Below are 20,118 nucleotides of genomic sequence, written 5' to 3'. Positions count from 1 at the left end.
AAGTGCGCTATTTTATTTCAAAGAATATTATGAACTGCACGCTGGGGCCCTTTCAGAACGGACCTTCCTTCCGCAGCCGGCTAAGAGCCCATGCCAGCAGTAATCAAACGCAAAATCTGCATAAACCTTCAGGGTTTAATTCAAGCAGAGACCTTTCATTAGAAATATGTTACTTTATGAAATCTGGTCGCCAGCAAGGGGAGAAAAATGTGGCTTCTTAAGAAAAGTGAATGGCACCTCTTTAGTGATTAACCCAAGATTAATGGAGGCCCCCACTGCTCGGCCTAAGTCCATTTTATTGCTAATTCATTTAGGTACCATTTCAGATCTGCCTGACGAAAGTTACCTGCTAGGGCGTCAGGTTTTGGCAAGCAAGGATAGCCATTACGGTCAAATCCCAAATACACTTTTTATTAAAGAAGCTTAGAAAAGTGTCTCATATTAGTCTTTTTTTCCTCCTTGCTTTTTTAGGGACTTTCTATTTAATGTACTCAATTAGTTAAAAACTTGGATCCTGGCTCATTAATCACAGATTGATGCGACTGGTTCACTTTGGGCAGCTCCCTCCCTCCTTCCCTCTCTCTCTCCCTCTCTCTCTGTCCACACACACACACACACACCTACACAGATGCCCCACACATGTGAATGCATGCATGACTCTATGCACCCACATGCGCATGCACACATGCACACACATATGTATATGCTCCGCCAACATGCATATTTACATGTACATTCGCATACATATACTAACCTAATTCACACATACCATATATGTACATACACACACATGCTCAAATATGCACACTCATACTTACACATTGGCATAGTCATATAACTGCTCATACCTACACACATATGGATGTATATGCATGTGACTCACCACATATATGCATTCATATGACATATGCATGTACCTCTATGCACATGTATATGTATATGTGCTCCCTGTATACATCCACATATGAATATCTACACATGTACAAACAGACATGACTATACACATGAAAGCACACAGGCACACATGCTAATATCCTCCAAACTCACCACACATGTATACGTACATGCTGTACCTTCCATGTGCACACAGCAGAGGACACTCAGGGTGCCATGGACAGGATCATAATCTACGTGGGAGGGGTCCTCCACCTCAGATTCTCCCAGAAATCACCTCAATGTCAAGGGAGCCTTTATTTTCCCAGGCACTGGGGTGGCAAACCAAGGTGTGGGGCGGGGTCCCTGAGGAGGCAGCTCCTTGCTTCCCACAGAAACCCGGATTAGGGATACACGGGAATCAGGTTAGGTCCTGCTAAGCCATGGTGTCCAGCACATGCTGTCCCTGTCCCACTTGTCTTCCAATCCCTTTCTGATTCTGGGGAGGAGCTTTTATGCCCTTCTGATTCCAGATACAGACCATGACTGCCCTGAGTGACCATCTAGGCTCAGGGTCGCCTGGCCCTCTTCCTGAGCAAGGATACAGTTTGGGACGGGGATTGGGGGAAGCATCGCCTGCAGGAAACCAGGAGTGTTACGGTTTGTGTGTGGAATGTCTCTCACGTGTGTACTAACACTGGCAGCCTAAGGTGCTGGTACTGTTTGGAGAGGTCGTAGAGCCTCCAGGAGGCCAGTGCCAGTGGCCACCGAGGGACCTTGCGGGTTCTACCCAAGTTCTCTGCCCTGACTGGCACGCCCAGCCACTACAGTGCCACCGACCACATATATCTCCACCATGACGGTAGACAATAAAGAAGAGTAAGCCCCTCCCCTTCTTAAGTCATTATATCAGAAGTTTGGAAATAGTGATGGAAAAATAACTCACATAGAGGGGCTCCACCTGAAAGGGAAAAAAAGTGTGGGCCCGCCCAGTTCCCCTCTCCTTCTATCCTCAAGATCCAGTTGGGATCTCCTTGGCTTGTATAGAGAGATTCAGAAAAGAGATTCAGCAGATGCAGAGATGTTAGAGGTCAGCTACATCCATTCTGTTTGCACCATGGGAGCACCAGAGCTCCTATGTGACAGACTCCCCCTTTAGCTGGGCCTCCAAGTCTCCGCGGGTCTGTGGAGGTCACAGCTCTGTCATTTGTAGTGGGTCTTACAGTGTAAACACAGCCTTGACTTGCCAACACTCACAGAGGGTGGAAACCCTGTGGGGTAGCCATGGTCAGCTGTGGGTGTGGAACACAAGAGCTAAGAAATGACTGCAGGGACCTGACCCACACTAAGGAAGCAGACCTAGCCCCTGCTTCCATGGAGTCCACTTTACAAGACACTGGCCATGGTCCCAGTCAAATTCTCGGAGCAAGCCTACGTGCACCCTCTAACGACCTGGTCAGAGCAATACCCAGGCCCAAGCCTGTGACTGACTCTAGCTACCCTGTGTCCTGTTCCCCAGCGCATGAGTGAAGGGAGTAGGCCCTCAGCTTAGGCAAGGACAGGGAGGGCCAAAGCCCTTGTGTAACTTGTTCAGGGCCTGGAATGCTGGCTCGAAGCCCTGTGTCAGGCCTGAGAGACTCTATCCTGCTACCTCCCAAGGACATGGGCATTAGATGAAAAGATTTTATGCCTTCCTTCAGATTTTGGACCCGAGAGAAGGTAGCCACTACACACTGGGCTGTCCTAACTTGTGTTAGCCCAGAATTGGCATGATTATTCACAGGCCAATGACATGACATCCACTAGGGAGGAGCGTGGGAGGTGGGTGCTTCTAGATCTAGACCATCACGAGGAACAGCAAGGAGTCCCTGGAAGGATCCTGAGAATAGAGACTGTGGTGCTGTGCAGTGTGGGAGCCCCTGACCCTGTCTCTGTGATGGGGTGCAGTGTGGGAGACCCTGACCCCTGTCTTTGTGATGGGGTGCAGTGTGGGAGACCCTGCCCCTGTCTCTGTGATGCTGTGCAGTGTGGGAGCCCCTGCCCCCTGTCTCTGTGGTGCTGTGCAATGTGGGAGCCTCTGCCCCCTGTCTCTGTGGTGCTGTGCAGTGTGGGAGATCCTGCCCCCTGTCTCTGTGATGCTGTGCAGTGTGGGAGACCCTGCCCCCTATCTCTGTGATGGGGTGCAGTGTGGGAGACCCTGCCCCCTATCTCTGTGATGCTGTGCAGTGTGGGAGACCCTGCCCCCTGTCTCTGTGATGGGGTGCAGTGTGGGAGCCCCTGCCCCCTGTCTCTGTGATGAGGTGCAGTGTGGGAGACCCTGCCTCCCTACACAGGACTAGATCAGGCACTCTCCTGAGCACCAAGGTGCTGATTTTTTCTGGGTCCCAAGAACTTCAGTGGAAAATGCAGTAATCCCACACACCCTTCCTGTGGTACGGCTAGCCCTGGGCTGTGATGTAATAAAGATTACATCACAGGACCCAGGCTTATGACAGAAGTCCTCCTATACCTGCCCTGTAGGAAGTGGAGCCAGGACCCAGGACCCAGGACCCAGGACTGGGAAGTTCCAGGCCACCAGTCCTCCCAGAATAACATTTATGAGTCTGTTAGAAGCTGTGATTCTCCTGTGACTCACGAGAACACTTTCTTCACCTGGATAGACAGCCAGCAGGTAACCTAGAGCTAGAAGAACCGTGACATTACATGGGGACCGTGTCCGGCAGCAAAGACTGCAGTCGGTGGCTGGGTAGGGCTAGCAGCTAAGCAGTCGGCACAGGCAGGCAAGGGCAGGGTGTGCCTGTGCTGCTGAGTGGGAAGGCCTGTATGAAGGACTCTGACTCTGAGCCATTGATTGGTTCCTGGGACTCAGGATTGGTAACTTCAGTCTGATTCTGAAACAGACCGGAGTGTGATGCCAGGTGTTTCTTCCAATTGGCCTTGCCCTAAACTGAGGCTGAGACACACAAGCCCCAGCTTCTGCCTCAGGCTAGGACTTGAAGTGACTGTAAGGTCCTTGGGGGCCGTGGGAAGTCCTCTGGGTACCTGGCTGGTCTCAGTCTCCAGCTCATTCACTACTTCCAGGTGAATTTACCCCGGGGAATTCAGAGGTCCTCTGCTCACTGTTATTACAACGCTTTTAGCACCATGGCCACCAAGAAGACTCCTCACATTTGACCCTAGGGCCCATCCCTACCTCCAGGCCTTTTCAGGCTTCACCCTGTTTAGCTGGCTGTGATGGGAAGGTGAGTAGGGCAACTTCTTGGTTTGGAGAAGCACTTGGATCTATCCTTGAGGAACACATGGCAGGGGAGGACTAGTACTTTCAATTCCCATCTTGAGAGCCGAGGACGCAAACAGGACCCTGGTCTTGCTTCTGTACCTATATAAATCACAGATACCTCCTCTGGTCTTGCATTCCTATGCTAGATGAGGGATCAGGCAGGGCCCATGTCCAGTTGCAAGGAGGCCTCACTCCTTTCCGGGACTGACCAGCTAGCTCTCAGCCACCGAAGAACATGGGCACAGACACCTTTATCTGTGAGAGACCAGCATATCACTAGCTCCCTCTGTCTGAACCTTTCTAGAAAAGTAGACCATATCCTGCACCAGTCCTTGGCCCTTATGGTTATAAAGGGTAGGACCAAGGCCTAAACTGCCATTTCTACAGAGTCCAACAAGACCTGGAGGTGAGAAAAGGCTACTGAATTTCACAGGCAGCCTAGGTCTTAGGTCCCAGGGATACGACATACAAACAAACTATTGCAGTCCATAGTAAAGAGGGTGGGAGCATCTCTGGCACCAAGAAGATGTTTGACAGGGAGGGTTGGGGTCCTGGCCCAATGAAGACTCCTGGGTCTTTACCTCTAGGGTTCTGGGAACATTAGAATATAGTGGGACTCTTGAGGAGAGGGGGCCACCTTGGCCAATCTCTGGTGATTTGCCCAGGGCCTCTAGAGTGATGACCGGCAAGGGGCTGAAGGTTGAGGAGGTGACCCAGCTTCCTGCTGGGGGTGGTGGGTCTCTGAAGCAGACACTGGAGGGCGGGCAGGCTTCCTTCAACCTGCCCAGAGCCAGGGGTGGGCCTGCTGCTCAGGGCTGTGGGCCCTGCTCAGCCTCCTCAGCCAGCCTCAAGCCTGCGAGTGGCCCTGTCCGCTCACCCTCGTTTGCAGCTCTCCTCCCCAAGCACGTGTTAATTATCCTGCCACCGCTGTAATTTCTCCCCGTGGTCCATTAATTAAGGGGTCACAATCCCAGAGCATGTTTACCCAATAAGCTTTCTTTTTTAATTATCCTAATTGCTCGGAGACTGACAAAGACGCTGCCCTTCTCCTTCCCAGTGGATTAGCAGATGACAAACGCACACTTCCACACGACCCACGAGAGGTGAGGCTCGCCAAGCGCCAACCTCCGGTCCAGTTGGCTAACACTGGGTGACTTACCCAGGGGGCCTGCGTGCATGGGCGTGTCTAAATGTGATACCACAGGCCTTGAGGAGTCCTGAGGTCAGCACCAATTCTTGTCTCTAGCTCAGATACATAGGCTTCTCCTTCAGAAGTTGGGTGGAACCATAGCTGCCCGAGTGATGCGTCTAACTTGGCTCGGAGTCTGCCCCACCATCCTTCATGGTGGGCTGAGTGAGGTTCTCTACGGCTGGACCAGTCAGTCCTCAGTCTCCAACACATTTACCCATTGATCTCATGCTGAATTGTGGATAGAGAATCTCCTCCCAGCATAGAGATGCTGGCTTTGCTCAGCTCCAGCTAACAAGGGCAGGAAAACAGCAGTGCTCAAGGACTATTATATATAGATCCAGCCCCTCTCATCATGAGCATCTGGGGTGGGGGAATCAAAGAACGTGGCACCTGAGGATGGACTGCCCTGGGCTGTCTGACACAGATCAGGTCCTTCAAGTTGGCAGCAGAGCTAAGAGTCACTCTGCACTGTGTCCCCCCCCCCCAAAAATAGAAAGCACAAGTCAAATGGATCATCGCACACACACATGGTTCATGGAGCACTAGTCACAGCAACATGAATGAACAGATAGGCCAGGTGTGGAGCCCATCTGCATGCCACCGCACACACGGACCTAGAACATAGTTTATTTTTATCCAATGTCCATTATGGGAAAATCCAGAGACTGACTACAGATACATCACAACTGGGGACTAGAGGAACGAGAACACTGAGATCTTATCACTGGATGGGCACGATGTCTCTGCTGGGCTCGCGAAAGCATTCTGAGACAGAGCATCTACCATGATGAACATGCTGAGTACCCCAAAACTGCTCACTTTAAAAGCAGGTGTGTCTGTGTGTAGCAACAATCCCAGCACTGGGGAGGTGGAGACAGGCAGGTTCCTGAGGCTTGCTGGCCTGAAGGCTAGCTGACTTGTCCAGCTCTGGGTGCAGGGGCAAGCCTTGTCTCAAGAGAGGAGGTAGAAGACTGGAGAGACGGCTTTGCCAGTTAAGAGCATTGGCTGATTTTGCGGTGGAACTGAATTTGGTTTCCAGCAAGTTGGCAGCTTACAGATATCCATGACTCCAGTTCCAGGGCATCCAGTGCCCTCTTCTGGCCTTTGAGGGTACCAGACACATGTGGTGCACCTACACACATGCAGACAAAACATGCATACACACACAAAACAAAACTCTTTAAAAAAAAAATAAGGTGGAGAGAGGTGGAGGAAGGATACTCAGTGTTGACCTCTGGTTTCCATATGCACAGTCATGCACACGTCATGTCATGCCTGCACATGTACCCAGACACACATGAACACATGAACACAGATACAATCTGAAGGGTGACAGTCAGGCTCCACAGTGCACCCTGTCACACTCACGACAGACATGTATGGCAGAGCCTGGTATTAAGAAATCTGGTGGGTTATGCCAGCCATGGTAAAGGAAGGCCTTGGAACTGCAAGATCTTGGCCCTTTTATGGCACTCCAGTACCCCCCCCCCCCAACAAATCCCGACAGCAACACCTGACTTGTTTATCCGTCCCTTTCTAGTGTGAACCACGCTGAGCACACAGGCCTCTCTGGGGCTCTGGGGATTGGTAGGTAATTAATTCACGTCTGCTGAGGTAAGCACCAGAGGCCCCCGGGGGAGAGGAGGCTCCAACTCTCTTGGTGGATTAGGCATACATGGCGGCCTCTACCCGCTCTCCTGGCGTCTGGCTGTGCCAGGCAGGCCTGCCAGTTCCATGGAAGTTTACGTCTCTTTAATAAAGATTAAGATGTCAGAGGGCCAGTGTTGTACAAAATCCCACTTTTATTAACTTCTCATTACCAACTGAAGAGCGAGGCCTCTTTCTGAACTTCCGAAGCGGCATGGTTTCTGGAGAAAATGGTTATTAAATATGCATTCACGATGGCTGCAGCTAGGGCAGTTCTTGCTGAGTAAGCAACTGGGCTGCACGCCTCCCCGGCTGGACCCAAAACAATGGGGGACTTAATGAAGAGAGTGACCGTATGGCCTTGCCAGGCTGGAGGGCATCCCTGGAGGGGGCTGGGCTTCGTGTGGTATCAGCTGGTGATGATGAAGGGCCCTGGGGATCTCAGGCCTTGGTCTTGACCAGAAGCCAGTCCTCGGGCTCCAGTAGGTGCCATCAGTACCCATGCTGCACTGGCTGGACTGTATTATTAACTGGATCTCACCATCATCTCCCTGTGACACCCTCAGTTCCCTGCTTGAACCCCCAGGATGAACTGGGTGACTGGTGGCAAGAGCTCTCTCTGCCTGTGCTGGAATCCCAGGGGTCTCCAGGGGCTGCTGACTGACACTGCTGCCCCTTTTCACTGTGACTCCTTGTCACCCCGAGAGTTTGAGTCCCGTGGTACAAGCAGAGAAACCACGCTCTGGTAACCTACCTCTCTTCTTCACCTCCATGCACCACCCCCTTTTCCTACTCCATCTTCCATCACGAGCTCTAGCTCCACTTACCTCTTCCCCTTCCTCACCTCACTAGCCCCTATCAGCCATGCCCAATCCAACCCCATCCTAGCGACTGATCCTTCTCGGACTATACCAGGCACACCTGTCATGACCCCCGACTGAGCCTCCTTGGGTCACACCTGCTATGACCCCCAACTCGGCATTGGCCAGGCTTCTGGAGGCCAAGGTCACCTCCCTCTGACCCTGACTCTGAGTCTCACTTGTGCTGTGAGTCTCCTCCAGCCTTCCCCTCCGGGCTCTAGGTAGGAAAGGAGGGCTATCTCCTCCATCATTGCTCACACCTCTCCCTGGGGCTTCTCCTCCTGCACACGCCCTTCTGCCAGCAGCTCACACACAGGCTGTCCTGCCCCTCATCCTACACGCACACAGTTTCAGTTGCCAAGAACAAGGCTCCACTTTCTACAGGTGCAAACATGATTCACTCCATAGAAAACCACACTTCGAATTGTGGATCCAAGTCTCTTCTCAAAGCTATCATCTCATGATACGCAGGCCCACCCACTCGCTCATCTTCTGCTGGGAGCAGCCAGTTAGGATTCCCGCATAGCCCAAGGACAAGGGGGGAATTCTCACTCCCTGAAGAGTGAAACAGGACAGAAGGATTAAGTCCATTCCACTTACAGTATGTTCAGATGATGATGAATGAATTCATATCATCTGGACTGCGAGCACCCGCCTGCTGTCCCCATGTTCCCCATGTCAGCTTCTGTCACTCCCACATCACCATCTCATCACCACCATCACTACCATCCTTGTTCTTGATGATGTCACCAAGTCCACTGCCTTTGGGTACCCAAGGACTCAGTAGTGCATGTCTGCAGGCTCCATGAGGAAAGTGAAAGAGTCCCTTCAAGGGGGCTTACGTGTTGCCACTTCATCCCTGGAACTCTCAGCTCTACCTCCAAGGCCTACCAGACCCCAGTTTCCAGCCCTGGCTGTGCTTCCGTGATCCTTCTCCTTATAACCTCTCCTAGGTTTCCTCTTTTTTCCGGTCAAGGGGCCGAGGACCCTCATTCCAAGCAGGTGGAGTGTGTGCCTAGGAGCTCTTTCCTGAGCTCAGAACCCTTGGGAAGAGCCAGGAGGGAATGAGATGAGGAAAGATGGGACATATGGAAAAAGGGGTTCCTTTCACCAAATGGAGAGATGAATGAATGTCGGTCACTTGGCCCCTTCTGTCATCTTCCCGGGGAACGTCCAAAGGTCTTTTCTGAGTGTCTCTTATCTACATTGTTGGACAGGGTTCTTCTCTAGTGCTTGTCTGGTCCGGGCTGGCCTCCTTGGAGTAAATGATATCTTTTGCTGAATGAGACTATTGCTCTGTGGCCCAGAGAAACTAGCAGCTGAAGTCTGCAGGGTTGTGTGAGGTGGCTGCAGCGGTGTGGGAGCTCTCGGGTGGAATTCCCAGTGAGGTGACACAGCCTGTAGTCCTGACACACCTTGTCACGGGTTTGTGTTCTGGCTGCCTCTCCTGGGACTCCAGAGCACTGGACCAGTCTCCAGACGAGGTACCTGGGGGTCAGGTCCTCCCCAGGCCAGACAAGCTGGGTATGGTATAAGTGGGGGCAGCCGCCGTGAGTACAGGGTTGTGTAACCTGTGCTCCAGGGCCTGTCTGCCGAGAGGGAGAAGGGACTCTCGCTGCTGTGTAAACACAGTCTCTAAAGGGCTCTGCGTTCTCACCCCTCTCTCCCGGCTCTCCAAGCACACGGAGTTGCAGGCTTATCAGGAGGCTGTCTGGCGGTTAAAAGATGTTTCCCTGCATTGTGAGGCTGCATGGAAACCAAGGCATGTCAGCCCCCAGGACAAAGGAACTCAAGTGTTTGAAAGGCAAAAATATTTTGACCTGGCTACATCATTTTTCAAAGGAAAAAAAGTAATTCACGGCTCACAATCTACTGCTAATTCACAGGAAGTCCTGTACTTCTTATTAAATCCCCAAGGCCCGCTTTTCTATGTGAGAGGTCGTCTATGAGGGCCAGGGTGTGAGGGAGGTTTATGACTTCTCCTTCCACCTCTTCCTGTTATTTTTTCTTTTTAATACCTTGTCTTGCTGAATGAACCCTCTCTGCAGTGCTGTCCCAGGCCTTATCTTTGGGGTCCATACTGCTGGAGAGTTTGAATGAGTACACAGTGACTGCCTTGGGCTGGCAAGTCAGGAACTAAGACCCTAAGAAACTAAGTGATTCATCCAGGTCACCCCCATAGTGGGGAGCCATAACTGAAGCTCCCATAGTTCTCATAGCCCTCTGGGAGTAGCCTCTCCTGGTTCTTAGGTTCCCTTAGCAATGGTGCATCTGGAGAAGTCCTCAAGGACTCATGGATATCAGTTACCATCATCAACATACTACCATCTCACCACTATCAACTTCCCCATGATTATTACCACCACCATCACGTCACCATCATCACTTCTGCCCCCCTCATCACCGCCATCTCTATTACCACCATCATCGCTGCCATCACCGTCACCACCACCATCATCTCCACCATCACCACCATCATCTCCACCATCACCACCATAACTGTCGCCATCACCATCACCACCACCATCACCACCATCATCACCACCATCACGACCATCATTGCCGCCATCACCATCACCACCATCATCATCATCACCATCATCACCGCCATCATCATCACCACTGTTATCACTGCCATTGTCATCACCACTGCTATTGCCACCATCATTATCACCACCATCATGGCAGCCATCACCATCACCACCATCATCACTGCCATCAACACCCTCACAACTGCCATCCCTGACCTTTGCCTCACTCTGTGCTACAAAGTGTGTCAGGTGCTGCTACCTGTGCTCGATACATAGTAACTCATGTAAACAACCACAACTTTGAAGCAAGAACCTCTCTGGAAATGCCTGGCTACCACAGAGTCCTTTGCACTTCCATGTCCCCTACAGAGGTGTTTGCAGACATGAGATTTCTGGAGTGTATCAGTGAGACCTAGCATGGCAATGAGTTGAACCAAGCTCCACAGTGCCTCTGAAACTGCACTTGGGGTTTGGTTCTCAGACGACAGGAGTCCCCATTGTGCAGGATGTCTTCCCATGGGCTACAAGGCAGGAGGACCTTCTCTGACTGGTGAAGGAACAGTTTCCTTTCCTTGGAAGGGGCTCAGTGGGGTGAGAAGACACCACACTTCCATAGTGGAGTCTTCTATGTGAGGGGGATCCCAAAGGGCCCCAATAAGAACAAGAGCTTTGATGGGAATTTGAGTTACATGCCATCTCAAAAGCTGGGCATTTAATAAAGAAGGCAAATTGGGGGAACACCCTTTCTATAACACCAGGTGTAAGAAGATGGGGTCACAGCACAAGGATTGCCAATGAACAAGGAGGAGTGGGGATGAGGTGTACCTCAGACTTCAGGAGGGACCTGGGGAGAACACAGGGCTCCTGGGGAGCACAGGAGGTGGGCTGCCAGGTCAAGGCTTATTGGGTGCTCTCTGGGCACAAGAGGTACTGAAGAGCCTGAGTCTATCTGGATCAGAAGCTCCCCTACCACCACCACACACAACTGAGAACAGGCTGCCACTTTGTACTTGGCTGACCTTGGGAGAGTGAATGTACTGTCCTAATCAGTTTCCTCATAAGTACACAAACGGAGTATAGCTACTGCTCTGCAGGGTAGCTGTGAGTCCCCTAGAGGTCCTGAGATGTGTCCTAAGAATAGGCAGGCTGGCTTCTGCCACCAGAGCCTCAGAGTCACCGTGGTATGACAGCCATCAGAAAGGCAAAAGCTTACCCTGACACAGCCATTGCACACTGAGTCCAGCTGTGTCACCTGATACCCCCAACAGCAGACACTCTCCTTCAGACCTGCCCTGGGCCTCTTCAGGTGAGCTGAGCAGGGAGGGGCAGTTCTGTCTCCACGCCCCCAGTCCTACCCCACTCCAGGCGGCCACCAATCCTGCCCCCTCTGAGGTCTAATTTGATGTTTTCTTCCACCTTGCCAGCTCCCTCTCACTCCTGCCTCTGCACTGCTTGTCCAAAACAGAAGTACAAAGGGAGGAAAGCTATTCAAATCCCTCCTCCTTGGTTTATTTTTGCAGCTCTCTGGGGTGCCCGGGCTTCAGAGTCTCTTCTGATAATTATCTGCCCTTTCAGGGCCTTAGGAACCCAGAATCCCCAGTTCAGAGGGCTAGAAGGAAGCCCTGGCCTGGCCTGGCCATGGCACACTGGACCTTCTAAGCAAATGCTACAGGCACAGGAGCTTGTCTTTCCCTCCTCACCCTGTGAGTAGTGTGAAGGAGATTCTGTAGCCTCTGAGCCCCCCACACCCTGCTGGTCTGTGATGAACACCATGCCAGACTCTGTCTGGGTGATAATTTTCCGTCCCCGACAACGCAAACATTTCTGAGGCTAATCCTCCAGGTCTCAGCCATTGCTCAGAAATAACGGAGCCGAGGCTCCGACATAAAATAATACATCTTGCTTTTTATGACTTCATTTATCAACAGCACACTGGAGCAACATCTTGCTAACTGGGTGAGAAGAAGCTGTTGTTTGCTGGGTGCAGTAGGCTGATGGACGTGGGTGTCAGGTGGATAACGAATCCCGTTAGCATACAAAGAGGCCGAGGCAGAGAGAGGGTATTCGTCAGAGAAAGAAAGAAAGAGTATTAAAAAAGAAAATGGCATATCATGCTGAATCTGTTAAATTAAGAACTGCGCTCCCTCTTACCAAAACCAATTTGTTATCCTTGCTGTTTCTCCCTGTATATGGTGGGAGAAAAGGAGTTGCTCAGGATCCGGCTGGGCCTCCTGGCTCACTGGTGCCCAGGGGCACAGCCCAGTCCATCTGCATATGGGGGTATTTCTGCCTCAAAAGCACAGACAGGGCCAGCAAGGTGTCTCAGCAGGCAAGATGCTTATTGCTAAGTCTGGCAACCTAGGTTAGATCCCTAGGACCTACATGGCAGAAAGAAAGAGAATTCATGAATGTCCTCTGACATCCCTCATTGCCATGGAACATACATGCTTATGGGCACACACACACACATGCACACACACATGTAATTTTAAAAATTAAAAGATTGCAGTAGAGAAAGACCATTATAGAGTCACAGTTGATCAAGGTGCAGACCACAGCTGACTCTGGGATGCCCAACTCCAACTGATACATCTACAACACAGGCCCTATACTATATGTAAGGCTCTTATACTATAAGAATGCCACAGGATACTGGTCAGGAAGGTTGCAAGAGCCAGAGGACCTGGCTGTCTGCTTGAGATTGTGTTTTCTATCTATGGCAGGAAATCTGCATACAGGAAATTCCAACAATATGGTTGCATCAACAAGACAGAAGACAACAAGCACAGTTGACATGGTACGGGACCTCACGTCTAAGAGAATCAGTCTTCTCCAGAGGTGAGCCCCCATGATAGGGTAGCTGATCCTAAGAGGTTGGTCCAAAAGACACATAACCAACACTCAATGATCTTAGCAGGATGTATTCACCAACTTATGCATGCGCGTATGTAACTATTACGATTGGAGACTAAGTGGCCATGAATCTGAAAAGGGGAAGAGTCATAGGGAGAGTTGGGTGGAGGAGAGGGAGGGGAGAACAATAAAAATACAGTACTCACAATTCGAAATTCTCAGAAACATAAATTTTAAAAATTAAAAAGGGAAAATTTGAAAATTAAAAATAGAAATAGCACAGAGCCCACCGCACAGGGGTGTCCTGGAAATGTAGCCCCATGAGGCGTATTCAGCTTGAAATGGGATACAACAGAAGAGAGAGAAGAGCAGGGACCCTCTGTGTACAGGACCGAGTTCTCAAGACCCCAACTCTGGGAGAGGATAACTTGGCAAATCAGCACCCCGGACAGCTCCCCGCCCCCACAGTAGGTGCTTGTTAGCAAGAGCGTCTTCAGTGGGCAAAGGAAGCAAAGTTGGAAGTTGCTAGGCTGCAAGATTCCAAGATACAAGGAATTCCACAGGTGTGGACCCTGCTGTGTGTTCACCTGCTGGTGGCTTCATTCACAGGTCTGCGTGCATTCGAGATTTCTATTCGTTCTGTTTTCATGCTTTGACCTGGAAGCCTTCTTTTTGACGTCACATTGTCTAGATGGGGATTTAGGGGCACTGAACACTGGGTTGGTCACTCTGGTTTCTACGCACTGGTATCCAACCATTAGCCAATAACAACTAGCCAGGGGCCACCCTGGGTTTCTTCTTTCCCAGAAAAAGGCACCGGGACACTGCTAAGACACACTTGGCATCTCCTGAAGCAAGGGGCCATTTCCCCTACAGCTCTGGGGAAGTCCAGAGTCTCGACCTGAGACTGTCCCTCTCAAGGGGTAAGCATGTCAACAGGTCAACCTGAGTCCAGCAGGGACAGGTAAAGTCACAGCGGTTGAATGTGACAGAAGGGTAGCTGTGCATTCTTCATCCTATCTCTGTACTTAAGGGCTACTTGCCTCAGACTTCATTCTCAACAGATATAGAAGGAGGAGCAGTACCCTAGCTTGTGACCTACAAGCTAGGCAGATGTCAGCCCAGATACCACCTCCTCCAGAAAGTGTACTGCCCCATCCAACTCTGTGGCATCAATAAGAGAGGCACTGTCACAGAAGTGGCCACATGCTCTTTCTGTGCTCTGGCATAGAAGTGAGCCTGTCTACTTCTTCCTCCTCCCCACCCCCGAGCCCCAGGATCATACACCCCAGACAGCTGACAATAGATGCTCACATCCTATGGGGCCCAGCCATCAGAGGACAGCCATGTTCTGCTGACCCACAGGCAACCTGTCTCGTCTGCGTGAGTGAGTCAGGGATGCTATTTCACGTCACAGGGTCCTAGAATGATGGAGGAAGGTCATTGGCCAATAAACGAACTGCCTGAGTCCATCTGATAGGGCAGAATTTAGAGAGGCGGAGTAAATAGAACAGAATGCTGGGAGGAAGAGGAAGTGAGCTCAGAAACCATGCAGCTCCTCTCAGAGGCAGATACGATGAAGCAAGCCACCAGGTCAGACATGCTGAATCTTTCCAGGTAAGACCGGTGCTACACAGTTTATTAAAGATGGGTTGATTGGGATATGAGAATTAGCCAGTAAGGGCTAGAGCTAATGGGCCAAGCAGTGTTTAAATGAATACAATTTGTGTGTTGTTATTTCGGGGCATAAGCTAGCAGGCGGCCAGGAGCTGGGCTACGGGAAGAGGCCCACAGCTCCCCACTACACTAGAATGCTTTGTCATCTAGCAACATCAGGACACTAACTTACCATTCCAGCCACTTTCACTGACTCCAGCCCACCCAGGCTTGCCAGGTCCTGAACTCAGGCCAATAGTTCACGACCACTCCAACTTCAGCTGTGGAGGGGCCAATATGACCCTCACATCGTGCCTGCAGAGCAATACTGGAGCCATGTGGAACCACCGGACACATACACTTAAGAGTCCTTGCCAAGAACTGTCTACTGGCTAGCGTTTGACAGCGTTGCCTTGTGCCTGTCCCGCCCAGTCTCCCTGCCTCCAGCTCAGTAAAGCACAACTAACAATGTCTGAGGGGTGACAGTAAACATGTCTGTCACAAGGCTACACTTGTGTAAGTGACCACCACAGGTGTAGACACCACAAATAAGTTTGTGTGGCTCCTGGTATGCAGTGCCCTCACTGGGGCCAGGGCGGCGGAACCCATCATGTCTGTCTGCCATTCCCCTTCGCACTCTCCCTTCTTGTCTCTGAAGTGGACCAGGAAAAGTGCAGATGCGACCCACAAGTTAGAGCTTGGACTCTGGGACAGCTGTGGCAGCCAAATATGGGACCCTCAGAGCAGGATTACCAACCATGGATGCAGGAGCCATGGTACCCCAAACATTAGCGGTTCTCATGTAGGTCGTGGCCCCTTTGGGGTCACATATCAGATATCCTGCATATCAGATATTTACATTATGACCATAACAGTAGCAAACTTACAGTTGTGAAGTAGCAGTGAAATAATTTTATGGTGGGGGTCACCACAACATGAAGACTGTATTAAAAGGTCACAGCATTAGGAAGGTCGAGAACCACTGCCAAGGAGGAATCAGCAGGCAAAGGCTCCCTTGGGGTGTCAGTGGGCTTGTGTGTTCTCTCAGGACTGGGTAACTCCCACTCCCTGGCTACTCTCCCTGAACCTAGGGCAGGTGTCCTCTCTAACAACAGGTGGTTTTCTAGTAGTGACGGCCACAAAGGCCTACCTCCTCCCACCCACCAAGCAGCTGCTGTCCAGGGAAGCGTCTCCCTCTCCAGGGTCCACCCAAATCCTACCTGGAGACAAAGATCTAGGGAGGTTTTGCCCTAAACCAACAAATACAGACGAGTGTGGCTTCGGATACTCTCAATGAACCCCAGAACCTCTTTTCTACAGGGCCTAAGAAACTTAATCTGCTCCATAAGGAGGAACAGACTCAACTTTTGTATCCTGTTGTGAGATTTTCTTCCAGGAATTCAGGTCTGTCAGACAGCATGATACTGCCAAAATGATCAGCTGCGGGGAACTGTTCAAGGCAACTGTGGTACCCAAGCGGATGCTCGTCCGTGCTCAGTCATCCTAGCTTCATGCTGCCCCTGTCTACCCAGAACCCAGAGTGTCTTCATATCATGTATGGAAATGACAGGAACCTCAATGCGGCAGGCGCTTGGGCAGGTGAAGGCCACAGCTGACCCTCCTCATCTAGGCTTAACACTCAGGACTTGGTTGTGTCTGCATTTGTGTGTTCAGGGCAGAAGAGGCTAAAGAGAACTTCCAGCTGATATATATTTCTCTCCTAATAGTGCGGCACAATTTAATTAACTCAATATTGCACCCACCTGAAGATTACAGACCAGCTTTATTGACACCTCCATCTGGCTCCTATAAAGCCAGTAATGCAGCCAATAAATCCCATTCAGAGCCAGGAGCAGGAGAGGCCGTCCCACTTGGCCATCTTCCCCTGGTTCTTGGGTGGGGACGGAGGATGATGGCTCCTACTCCAGGCCCCCAGGAGAAGGGGCCAGGGACTCTGCTGATAGTTTCTGACGCCAGAGAAGGGTCCCCAGGGGCCTCTGCTCTCCCTCCCTGTTAAAAACCCAGGGGAGGGGAGGCAGCCAGCTTCCTACTCTTGACCTCCTCCAGGACCTTTATCTAGAGACTTTCTTAGAGAGCCTTCATGAATGCCATGTAAGAAGTTTCTGAGAAAGGAAAACTTGACTTATTTCTCACAGAAAGGGAGAAATGAACACAGACCCCCTAACCTGCCTAAGCCCCTGGTCCCTCCAAGTCTCTTCCAGTTGGTTGAGCGCTGTCTCAGCCTTTATCCGACAAGCAGGGCCCTGAAGACAACACCCACGGGAGCAGGCAATAAATTACGGTCGGGAAATTAATTAGCTCCACCTCTGCCCACCTAATCTGATGGTTCGAGCTGATTTAAGGGAGCCTCCAGGGGCGGCGGGGGTGGGGGAGTAATCGGCATCACTCCACTCAGGAGATGTACATTTACACAGTCTTCGCCAAGCTTGGGGCTGCCCATAACTCACCGAGGCTACGCTAACGGACCATTAGTCACCCTTATCATTTCGTAAAGGGGCCACAGTCCCAGGCCCTGCCCTAAGAAGCTGGTTCAGGTGCTGCAAGGGGTGAGGTCAGAGTCCAGCTGGGGCCCCAAGCTGCCCTAGATGAGGGCGGCTCGAGCTCCCCCTGCAAGCCCTCCCCCACACTGCCTTCTTCCCTATTGCTGGAGATGAGTGCCGGAAGGGGCCTTTCTGGACAAGTCTCAAGTTGTGAAAGCAGCATCCTCCGTCGTTCGGGGAGGGGTGAGGGAAGAAGCCAGACACAGGCTGGTTTCAGAGAGCCGCTGAGGGTCCCAAGGCCAGCGGCCCAGCCCCCTCAGGAGAGGGCACCCTCGGAGGCAGCCCTTCCCGACTTTCTGCTGTCTCGGTGACGGTGTTGCACCTCTTCACTTTGCAACCTTTGATTCAGCAAAATCAAGGATGCAAACTTCTTAGGAGTACTTAGTTTCCATAGCAACTGAAGCTGACCTCAACATTGTTCTCAAGAGGGGACTGACTTTGCTATATGTTCATTCACTGAATTAATGGACTCCCCGTTCTTTTATCAGCAACCCCAGAACAATGGAAAGAGAGACATGTCCTCAAAGGGCTTTCAACCACTGTCCAGCCTTTTGTTCCCGGCTTACCGCGACGAGGCAAGTCTATTCAGCCCGAGATTATAAAAATCAACTCAGGGCTGTCTCCAGGGCAGCTAAACACACTTTGGTTTCATAAAGACATAACTGATCCTACATGCAAATTAATAATTTCGACACAGCATTTTTGTTGCGTTAGTGGGTTTTTTATTTTTGTTTGTAATAGAGTAGGTGTAGGGAAACTGCAGGATAGTTGTGCACTTTGATGGGCTCTGAGCGTGACCAGATGTCTGGAAAGGGTAGGAGGGGAAGAGGTCCCTAAGCTCACCTCAGTGACACAGCCCTTAGACAAGCTATGGGTGGTGGTGGAGAGCCTTCCGGTTCCAACAAACACCAGCCAGACCCTGACCTGCAGGTCAGCCGCACATCACAGAGGACCCGTATGTGTATCTCCCCACCGCCTCACCCTCCAGCTACCCAGGAACAATATAAACCAGTCCCTGACTGCACAGCTCTTGTGAAGAAACCGTCTGCAGGGGCAAACAGCTCACTCAGTTGTGGCCAGGTTTAGATCTCAGGATGTGTGACATCCAAACAATTGCTTTCACAAAAGCCACTTGGTAGCTGCCCGGTTGCCTCAGCTCCCACTTCCTCAGCAGGCTGAGTTCACGCTCCTGGCTCCAGTCATCCTTCATGAACCCTGAGGCCTCTGGGCTTCCGGACACCAGAGGCAGCATATCCAGGACCATACGATGGGTAAAAGGTCCCCAAGCCCAGTGGGAGAGGTTATGCTTCTAACACCCAAATAATCACTTCACAGATTTCCATAATCATCAATCAATCATCCTATTTGGATCACTCGAGAGCTATCAGGTGGCTTTTATGACCTGTAGCATTTTGTACGAAATAATAACTGGAAGAGATTTATGGACCCATCGCTGACCCTCTCGACTTATTTATTTATTTATTTACTCTTTTCATGTCTCCTGCCATGGCCCAGGAGGAGCGCTGGCTGGGCCCTTCCAGACAGGAACCTTTTCCAGGACCCCGAGTACCAGTTATAATGGTACAAATCCCCGATTTCTTTATTTGGGGGGCGGAGAGGGAGCAGAGAAAGGGAGGAAAGGCGGAAATAAAAATACAAGAGAAAAAGGTCACTTCCTTTCATTTGTGCTCTCTCCCAGTTGCCCTGTATTAACACCCCCTTCCTCCGCGAGATGCTGAAAGAAAACAAGATAAAGCAGGACAAAGGGAAAGGCCGTGGGGCCCTGTGTTTCCCTTTTCATATCACTGAAGAGATTGAATCAAAATTCCTTCGCCTGATACCATCTCCCCGGGTGGACTACACTCTTGTTAACGGATAAATTCAGCCCTCCAGAAAGTCAAAGAATAAATTTAAGCCTTTGCCAAATGTCTATCCTATTGGATTTTGATAAGGCGGCCATTGAGCCTTAATAATGTCTTCCATCCATTTTCCGCGAGCCCTTAACACGGCTCTTTATTCGTCCCCAAAGCCTCTTCTCCCGGCCTTTTTATTACAGGCTCCGACGAGCTCTCCGGGGAGCCGCGCAGCCAAGTGATGGATGGACAGCTCGCTAGATTATCTCCCGCAGATGTTTGCTCTCCCGGAGCCCCCGGGCTTCCCTCTAAGTAAACAGACTAAATAGAGTCGCCAGCAGAGGGGCAGCCCCAGAGGTCCTGGGTTCTGCTGTGGGAAGAAGCTGGACTGGGTCTGACCACAGCCAGAGTGATGACTTCTGGGGAAGCTCAAGTGATGTCTCCAGAGGGCACAAAGGACAGGGGCAGAGATGGCAGCGGGGATTTAGGTACTTGAGGTTTGGAACACAGGCACAAAGCTGGGGGCATGTGGCCACAAGTGATGAAAGTTAGGGACAATGGAGCCCAGAGGGATGCTGGGAGTAAGAGACATGGTGGGTGAGTAGGGGTGAGCAGGAGACTGGGTACAGTGAGGCCAAAGGGGAGCAGAACTGGGAAGAGACTGAGCCAGCAGTAGCTTTGCTCAGCGCAGGCTTGCAGAGTCTTGGGTGTGAATCTTGACACAGCTGGTCCATGCATAGCCACGCTTGCCTGGCTCCTTGTGTAAATTCTGAATACTCAGAAACATGAAATACCTCTGTAGCAACCTGTTC

General features: G+C 51.2%; 1 protein-coding gene across 1 annotated transcript in view; it reads right to left on the bottom strand.

Annotated features, from left to right (window-relative positions):
* Prdm16 (PR/SET domain 16) overlaps positions 1–10,442 on the bottom strand; it is a 146,613-nt gene extending 136,171 nt beyond the window's left edge. The window contains exon 1 of the mRNA XM_041652127.1: positions 10,338–10,442. Coding sequence (XP_041508061.1) covers positions 10,338–10,442 — 105 coding nt within the window. The remainder of the gene's footprint in view (positions 1–10,337) is intronic.
* Positions 10,443–20,118: the final 9,676 nt, after the last annotated feature.

Source organism: Microtus oregoni, unplaced genomic scaffold, assembly GCF_018167655.1.
Source record: "Microtus oregoni isolate MIOR12 unplaced genomic scaffold, Mior012 000005F_ref0000423, whole genome shotgun sequence".
In the NCBI taxonomy this organism is placed as follows: Eukaryota; Metazoa; Chordata; class Mammalia; order Rodentia; family Cricetidae; genus Microtus; species Microtus oregoni.
Note: the sequence above shows the minus strand (reverse complement) of the source record. Positions and strands in the feature narration are given on the sequence as shown.